Source organism: Gorilla gorilla, chromosome X (genome assembly GCF_029281585.2).
Source record: "Gorilla gorilla gorilla isolate KB3781 chromosome X, NHGRI_mGorGor1-v2.1_pri, whole genome shotgun sequence".
Lineage (NCBI taxonomy): Eukaryota > Metazoa > Chordata > Mammalia > Primates > Hominidae > Gorilla > Gorilla gorilla.
Genome location: NC_073247.2, coordinates 138,492,307 through 138,501,837, shown reverse-complemented (window position 1 = coordinate 138,501,837; position 9,531 = coordinate 138,492,307). Strand labels below are relative to the sequence as shown.

At 38.5% G+C, this 9,531-nt stretch overlaps 1 protein-coding gene across 1 annotated transcript; it reads right to left on the bottom strand.

Moving 5' to 3' along the window:
* Positions 1–2,624: 2,624 nt before the first annotated feature.
* Positions 2,625–4,316, bottom strand: PRR32 (proline rich 32). The gene is made up of 2 exons (XM_004064836.4): positions 4,297–4,316; positions 2,625–3,501 (listed from the first exon to the last, which is right to left on the bottom strand). The coding sequence occupies exons 1-2, from the start codon at positions 4,314–4,316 to the stop codon at positions 2,625–2,627; spliced, it is 897 nt and encodes a 298-aa protein (XP_004064884.3).
* Positions 4,317–9,531: the final 5,215 nt, after the last annotated feature.

Here is a 9,531-nt window from a genome sequence, read left to right as displayed (position 1 = left end):
TTGCTTTATGAGCGCTTTCCAAAATGAATATCATGTTATGGTTTAGGATTAATATGGATCACATTCTACCATAATAATTTTAAAATAACAACTTTAATGTGACTCGTTTGTTTAAAAACAGATGTTTTGCTGTCATTCAGGACACTGTCATGTGTGATAACAAAGTAATACAGTATTTCCATGCAGAAGCCATGTATAAACAAAAATATTTGCATTTAACAGCAGGATTCCAGGCTTATTTGATACTTGCATTCATTGAAACTGGTTATATAGGCCCAGAACGCTTCATAAACTAAAGAAAACATATTTACCCTGCACCTCAGAGGTATAAATACAACTTCAGTGTCTCAATTTGCTAACAGGTATTCATTATTGCTTACTATTGGTGTTCAGTGTCTAGACATGACATAGAAAAAAAACACACACACAGGGTGAGGAAAGAGAAAGGAGAGCTGAAAAGGAGCCAATTGTATTGATGTCACTTGCTTGTTCTAGTCAATTTGTCATGGATTTCTTTAATTAATTGTAAGTTAAGTTTTTCTGAGCATAGATCTGAGCTACTTACTTCCTGTGAGAAGGAAAACGAATCCTGTCCTGCCGTCACTTACCACACCTTTTGGCAACTCTCTAGAGACGTAGCACTACCATTGACATGATGACTTGATTTCTTCTCAAAATATCTTTCAACATCTGGCTCAAAAGATATTTTTGATGACTATAAGCATGCCCAATTTCTCTGTTCATAAGGATTAAAATTCAACAAATATTTAGTACACTGGGACTAAGCTACCTTATCACGAGCAGCTGTACAAAGATGTGCTGAATACTTGCGTTCAATCCACCAGAGTGAATTGATGGAATCATGCCAGTTTCAGGACATACATGGGGTGAGAGGAATTCTATCAGTCACTATCCAGATATTCCTGATAAACCTTAGAATACCACCTGTACATTTAGAATGACTTGTTATGAAACGAAGAAAAGAAACTTAATCTATGTGTCCTTCTCACCAGAGTAGCAAATGACTCTTTGTTGGTGCTAAAAATTCTTTATTGGTTTTTGTCTCTGGCAGGCTTTTTCAGCCTCTGTCTAACTGGTTATATCACCTACACTATCAGCACTGAATATTAAAAATGCTTATTTGAAGAAACATCCTCTTTAGACATTTCTAGTTGATTGGTTGTTCATGTACAATGGCACTATGTTTTAGGTCATTTTACTATATAGTGAATTGTTATACAGCTGTCAAAATGTACATCCTTTCACACTGCATGCTGCATCCTTATTTTTGTTACTTGAAATTTTAAAAGCTCCCATCTGAACATTTTGATACTCTCTCAGAACCATCATTATAATGGGGTGCTGTAGCAAATTATGAGGAATACAAACACAGCAGTATCTGAGAAAAACATTTCCATGTGAGTAAAGTATTTCATTTGCACTTCAGTGTTCTGAGCATATAGTGATATGGTTTGGCTGTGTTCTCACCCACATCTCATCTTGAATAGCAGTTCCCATAATCCCCATGTGTCTGTCTTGGGAGAGATCCACGGGGAGGTAATTGAATCACGGGGGCAGTTATCTTTATGCTGTTCTCGTGATAATGAGTGAGTTCTCACAGGATCTGTCAGTTTTATAAGTGCCTCCCCGACCTTCACTCTGCACTTTTCTCTCTGGTTGCCATGTAAAGAAGTACGTGTTTGCTTCCCTTTCTGCCCTAATTGTAATTTTCCTGAGGCCTCCCCAGCCATGTGGAATCGTAAGTCAATTAGACCTCTTTCCTTTATAAATTGCCCAGTCTTGAGTATGTCTTTATTAGCAGTGTGGGAATGGATCTAATACATATAGTAAGCTCTTTGTTGAGACAAAGCGTGAAAGGATCAGTCCTGTTCCACCTTGATTTTGGACTCTTATTGAGCCAGAGCTATATATACTATGTAATTAGCAACAAGGAAAAGTTGAAACACAAACACCAGTTCGTGTTGAAGCAGTGGTCTAAGAATACTCTTCCATCTTCCCTCCTCCTTCTTTCCTGACTTTTCAACTTGGTTCTGCCTATGACTGCTAAATGTTGGCTCTATTACTCTCACCTCAATCTCATCTGGCTTCTTTTACTGTTTGTTCATTTTTCTCTATTATCTGAACTTTAGGCTGCCTTTATGGAACTTATCTTAATTCAGCCATCCAGCTCTAAGCACCCCTTATAGCCTTGGGTAGATAGAGATTCCCCAATCTAGCCTTGGCCTAGGAAGAACCTAACCACCCTTCCCCAGTCACACTGCAAGACAACTCAATAGAAAATAGTAACAGTCGTTTAACTAAGCCATTTAGAAAACACTGACAGGTTTGTTTCTGCTTTAATTACCTTAAAGATAGAACACAAAATCCAAGGCTTTGGTTCCTGGGGTGTCATTTTACAACATTTCAGACTTCACAATCTTTATTTAATCTCCAGTATGTAGGGCACATTTGTGCTAAACAGAGTGTGGTAGGGTACAAGGTTTCAAATAGGGCACATTAGTGCTAAACAGAGTGTGGGAGGGTACAAGGTTTCAAATATAAAAGCATAAATGAATAACTTTCACCTCTTTCCACAACCCTTTTTTCATCCTTCCTTTTTGCCATCAGCTGTGCTCTCTGTTGGGTGATGCAGGAGCTGGCATTCCCCCAGAATGGAAATGGGCAAAATAAGAAGGCAGTGGAGGACCAAATATCGGAGGAGGAGCAAAAGGAAGAGGCATAGTGAGAAAGGGATTGAAAATCGGAGGTCGAGGAGGGATGAAACAATGAACAGTAGAGCAAGAAGGTAAACCTGGAGTACTGGAAGACAACGGGATAGGCCTTGGCCAATTATGCATGGGGTGGCATGGGCCCCTGAGTGGGAAAGAAACATGAGCCAGCTTTCCTCTGCAGGATATTTGTGTATTTCCGGGAGGCACCTCCATTACTATCCCTGATCTAAGGGTGGGAATATGTGAAGGGCCTCTCACTTGTGGGCCCCTGGGTGGAAAGAACCCTTTACCTCGTGGCAAAGCTACACGCAACCTTGCATTATTACTGCCTCTCTCAGTGCCCCCATTGTTGACCTTTGTGCCCCCTACTATCAGTGCAGGAGGGCCGCCAGAGACTTCCCAGGGCACATTAATAGCATCCTGTCCCTCCTGCCTCCAGCCTGCCAGTGCATCAGAGCTATTTACTTCTGCTGTTGCTAGGGACTCTTCTGCAACAGCAGGTGGTGGCCCGTAGGGGTGTCTATGAGCTCTCAAGCTATGAAAAGGAATGCAGGATCCTGTTCTTTCAGAGGGCCACTCCAGTTGCTTGCTATCCAGATCAGTCAGCACATTGACGGAAGGTCTCAGCGGTACTTGAGGTTGACCCCAGGGCTCTGCGTCATCCTCTGGCTTGGAACTCAGACATTGCAGGGGCATGTCGTGGTGCAGCTCCTGGTTCCCATTTTTGTCCACAGATACTACCAAGGGTGAAGGGGCGTGCCCTCCAAGGCTTGCGAAAACAGAAATCAAACAGCTAATAAAAATGGAAATGCACTGACCAGAAAATAGCTACAATATGTAATTGACTGAGCTCACTGAAATACACCAGGGAAAAAGGGAGTGCCCTCTCCCCTATATGTAGCCAAATACTTGCTCAGCGCTCTGACCTCTTCCCAGGTGGCTTCTTTAGTACTAGGCTACATGATTACCCTTCATGACTACTCAGTGGCCTATTTCATTCCTCATTTCCCCGCCTCCACAAGGCAGCAAGGAAGCTTAGAAGATGCACATGACTTAATAGTAAGCATATAATAGAAAATACCAGCTTTTTCAATTCTCTCTAGGATCTATGATTCACTAATCCTGGCATTCAGATTCTGGCAAGATTGTTCTGGTATGTCTTCCGAAGTAAAATATCTTTTTCTTCACAGAAGTCAAAGAAAAGTTAGTTATGTTAACAAACACACAAGTTTCCCTTCTTGAGGTATCATTCAACACTCACACCAAATTTTGTTAAAAATTCTTTCATTCAACCAACACCACACCCTACAGTAAGAATTTCCTCATGTTTAAACCCCACTGTTTAGACTAGGGATTTGCAAATTTTCTTTCAAAATTACACTTCAAAGTTGCCACTCTTGAATCCAGTATTCTTAGTAACTAAATTTATATCCTTCAAGTTTTTGTCTGTAATTTCCTCCCACATCTCCTCCAACCCACTCATCCCTGTCCCAGTTACACAATAAAGCAATTCAAACTGACTTTGCCTTCAAAATTAAACAGTTGTACTCGGTTTTGTACTTACACGTTTTCAATACAAGCCATGAAGAAATTTGATCAGAATAGCTTTCCTGAGGTGGTGGAGATAACCCACTGAACAGGCCAGCTAGGTCTGGAGAAATGACTCCTGCTTCTGCTTTAGAGGCTTGGCAACTAGAATGAAGCCAGGGACCAACTGCTTCTTTCTAGATTTGGAGTTCTCTTTCTGGGGTTACCAGTTGCTAAGGAAGGGAGGGAGAAAAGGAGTAGGGAGGGAGAAAAGGAGTGGGGAGGGGGGTGGGTGGGGATGAATCTGTGACACTCCTTTGAACTTAAATGTGGGACTGGTGTTTGCACAGTAGTAGATGGATGGTAAAGGCATTCACTACATTAATTCTGATGCAGGGCAGTTGGAAAGACAAATCATTTCAAGAAGGATTTAGAAGAATCATGGAAGCATGATATTTTTTAAAGAGTTATTTATGAAGTTTTAGTTTCTACAAGGTAGTTGTCAAGTCTCCTCAAATTTGGAAACACATTGAGCAGAGTATTGTGCCTAATATTGTAACTTAAACTTCCAGTTTGGGGATGCATATTATTAACTTGGTGGAGAACAGAGGTTTGGGGGCTAAATTGCTTTTCTATCTGTGAAGATGAAACAAGAACTCCTCTAAGAACCATTGTGACATTATTTTTTAGCCCCTCACATTGCAGTTATATCCTTCATCTTGCCTGTTAGTTTATAAGCTCTCTCTCTCCCTCTGTCTCTGTCTATGTCTGTGTGCGCGCACTTGTGTGTGTGTGTGTGTGTGTGTGTGTGTGTGTGTGTGTGTGTGTGTGTGTGTGTATTTCCTGTAATAGAGCTCTGGAAGTTTCTCTCAAGTTGGGAGGGTCAGAATAAATGGCATAACAGGTATCATAAATTTATAAATATTAGCTTAGATTTGGCCTTGTAACATTTTTGCATAGGGAACTTTCTGTTTGTCCAGCCTAAATTTCATTTTAAGCAAGTTTAGTTTCCCAGCTTTCTTTTCTGCCATTGATCTACAGATTAATTGCTCCAAAATTACAACAAGCATTCCATCATCCAAGATAATTACTGTTGCTCTAGGACAAAGCTATAAACTTGGCAAACCTGCCCAAATTTACATAAAATTTGTGCTGTGCAGGCTAGACCTGGGAGATTGTGTCTTCCTTATTTTCAATATTAGTATATGTTGCTACAGTTCAACAGTAATGTATATTTCTTTTCTTTTAAGGAAAGATAGACTCAAATACCATGTGCTTCAATTTTTAGATATATGGTGTCTGTGTATGTGTGTGTGTGTGTGAGAGAGAGAATAATGCATAAGTACAAAGTACTAATGTAAAGGAATGGTCACTACTGCAAATCAACACAACTCATATAGAAGTAACCTTTGGGGTCTGCAAGTCCACATCTTCCTGCCAGAGTGTGTTGTCTCCATCTATACAAGAAAGTGGCATGTTTCCAACATATTTTCCAGAAGAATCTGTTCACTTGCCTAGCATGGTTCACTATTAAGTAATCTCTTAATTCCCCAGATTCTGTTTCTATTCTTGCTTCAGTTTATTACGCACCTTGTCCTTATGTAAAAATAATAGTATTATTAGCAATATTATTGTTGTGGGGTATTAAAGCTCTTTTACTTCTTGTCGTATCAGAGAGGAAATTGCAACTTGGGTTAATGCCTGCTAATAGTTGGTGAATCACATTTAGATAAATAGTTTCAGTACAATAGGTTGCATATTTTTTTCCTGATAATAGCAACAAAGCCTGAGGAATGCCTTTTGTTCTTATCAAATTACTATAATAATAAACAATTTTACCTAGAAATACCTGTTTGGTAAGATATCATCTTAGTTGGATTACATAAGAGTATGGTGTAATATAGGAACCAAATTGCTGGGAACAATGACAAGGACCATGGCACCAAGAATTTTCCAAAGCCATGAAGTGTATAATTTATGGATATTACCTCATATTTTGTTTGTAACTTGTTTTCCTTTGTGCAAAGAGTCCATATTTATTGAATGTCTACTGCGTGCATTCACTATTGTGTTAAGTGTTGATTTTACCAAAAAGTTAAATATGCAATCCATATTGACTTCAGGGAATGTTCTAATTTTCTTGGGAGGCAAAATAACATCTATAAAATTATTGAAGAATGGCATAAAAAATAGCCACAGACCATTAGCTGCATGGTATAAGCTAAGACTGCAATGGAAATTCAGAAGAAGGAACTATAATTGTGGGTTAAAGTAGTTGTGACACAGTTTATGTGGGATTAAAACTTCTGCTGTGTTTTGAAAAATTGATATACATGGGCAGAAAAGGAGATGTCATGCTATGGGAAGAACAGTTATAGAAGTAGAAATAAAGAAAAAATGGCATTTTGTAGTTCATATTTTAAATCAAAACTAGGGCTCATATTTGGCAGAAATAGAAATATAAAGTACCAATTAGACCCCTTAGAGATAGCAATCAACCAGATAATTCATGACGTTTTACCCATAAATAAATATTTGAATACTTTCAAATTTCAAAGTTAAATACAGCTATCTCAAAACCTACCTTTTCGCAGAAAGCTACCAGGCTAACTCAATCATCCACTGAGCATTGAAAATGCAGTAATAAAGTATATGCCTTTTTCTTTACTTCACTTAAATAACAGTTTTGGGGAGAGAAACATGGGTAATGAAGGTTGAAGTTTCGCCAAAAAGTAGCCTAGTTAGCAAGGCAGCTGTTTGAGTCCATCTTCTGCTGCTATAACATAATACTTGAGACTGGGTAATCTATAAACAAAAGAAATGTATTTATCACAGTTTTGGAGGATGGAAAGTCCAATATCAAGGAACTGACTTCTGGCAAGAGCCTTCTTGCTGTGGCATCCCATGACAAAAGGTGGAAGCACAAGGGAGTGAGAGACAGCAAGGAAGAGAGGGCCAAACTCACTTTCATACCAACCCACTCTAGCAATACCAAACTCACTACTGCCTTATCAACATTAGTCTATTCATGAGAGTGGAGACCTCATGGTCTAATTAATCTTAATGGTCTCACCTCTTAATACTGTCACAATGGCAATTAAATTTCAACATGAATTTTGAAGGGGGCCTAAGAAGTAGCTAAGGTATAAAGGCCTTTCATTACCCATAGTCTCTTTATTCATGACACAGTTCCAGATATCATTTATGTACCTCTCAAAAAATTTTGATGACAGTATTGAAATGCTAAGTAAGGTCTGTAGAAAGATATATTTACTTTTGCACAGCAATTATGACTTTAATAGAAATATGATTTCTGGGAATGGTGGCATGCACATGTAATCCCAGCTACTCAGGAGGCTGAGGCAGGAGGATGGATTGAGCCCAGTGGCTGGAGACCAGCCTGGGAAATATAATGAAACCCCATCTGAAATTTTTTAAAAAGTGTGGTTGATCTACCAAAATTGTGTTGCTATGGGGTTTTTTTTAAAGAAATTTTGCAGATGTGTAAATGAAGGCAAAGTATCATTTAAAATACATCCTTTCTCTTTTGCTTCAAATAAGAATTCAGGATATAAAGACATAAAAATGATTTTCTCTGTTTCCATCTAGCTTATAAGGAAATTGTCATGTTGACCTCTGGGGAGACAGTCATCAGAAAATCCTATCCATTTGCTCACTTTCCAAATGTAATTTGGCTATGCATGTGAAAAACTCTCTAAGTTTATGATGTCCAAAAAGTGCTTCTGGAAGATATACCAGGTTTTTGAGGAGTCTGTAGTCATTTATTCCATGTATTAAAGCATGAGAATCGTGAAAGCATGATACTTTCCCAAAATGGGCCAGGCAGCATTATTCTATTACGCAGCTATAGGCAGTAGTCCTGTCTTCTCTGCCACCAGCTGTCCTGCAAACTCTGTGTGGTAATTGATGAGAACAAACAGGTGAGAGTGTGGCTATTTCACCACCAGTACTGGCAAAAGCAACTAACAACATATGCCTCACTGCTGGATCTAGCTGTATGAAATTCAATAGACTATCATTGCTTTTATAGAGTTTTTTGTTTCAGATTTAAATATTTACATATTTGTTTTAAGATGGGTAACATGGCAATTACTTCCAAACAGGTTATTTCCTTGTACAAATCAGAAGCTATCAGAAGTTTCCTCAACATATATCACTCATTTTTCTTGCTCTCATGGGGGTCAGAACCAGAAATTAAGTAGCACCAGGGCAAGTGAGATGAGAATAAAAAAAGGAAGAAGTAAAAGAAAATCTATTTTTTTTTTACCACTTACTGTATACCAGACATTTGATATACATTGTCTCATTTAATTGTCACAGCAAACTTTTAAGGCAGCTATTATTATTATACTCATTTTATAAATGAGGAAAAAGAGAGTCAGAGAAAATAAGTAGAAGTTTCCCATGGTCCCAAAGCTAGTAAATGGCAAACAATATTCAGATACAGCCAATTTGACACCAAAGCCAATATTTCATTCATTTAATCACGTGGCCTCTAAATTATAGTTCTAGGTCAATCACAAAAATGGATCAGATAAAAACATGTGTACCAAATCTGAGTTTAGGTTTTTTGTAATGCATGGACTCATTGACCCTCATCCAGAGGTAGTTCTGCAATGAAGAAATCATCCAAGCTATAATGCTCACATCCCAGAAAGTCTGCCTCTGCAGGGATGCAGCAAGTGATTGAAGTGTTAGTTAATAATGTAGCAAGGTGGTGATGACTGAAAACACTGTCTTGGAGCAATTGGGGTGGGTGACAGATAACAGAAATTGGTTATAGGACAGCATCAAGTGACCATTACTGAGGAACTAATGGCAATATGAGCCCAGCATTATCAATATTAAGATTTAATTAATGTTGAGCTCTTGAGCTGCACATATAGAAGATATAGGGTTCCTCATATTATTTCCATGGTAGTGTGTGTGTGTGTGTGTGTGTGTGTGTGTGTGTGTGTGTGTGGTGAAATGGGGGCAGAGCTTGAGTCATCCGAGTGAGGTATTAATAATAACCCTGGAGAATACCCTTCTGAATTAGATAAATATATAAATTAAAACATAAAAGCAATATGTTTATGTTCATATAGGGCATATAATATAAATTAAGATGCAAACATGGACTAATAAAATTAGAACAGTTAATGAAAACAGGTTAAAGTTTACAGAAAGCATCAGGCCATAAGTTTATAATGGTGTAATACAGGTATTTGCCATGTCAGATTTAATTGCTGGGCCCAGGAGTTGAGGGCAT

Bases quoted from the DNA above. Each gene is read 5' to 3' on its own strand.
- PRR32 (XM_004064836.4), bottom strand. From the start codon at position 4,316: ATGGCTTGTATTGAAAACGT. The intron at 3,502-4,296 runs GTAAGTACAAAA...TGTTTTCGCAAG, and splicing joins ATGGCTTGTATTGAAAACGT to CCTTGGAGGGCACGCCCCTT.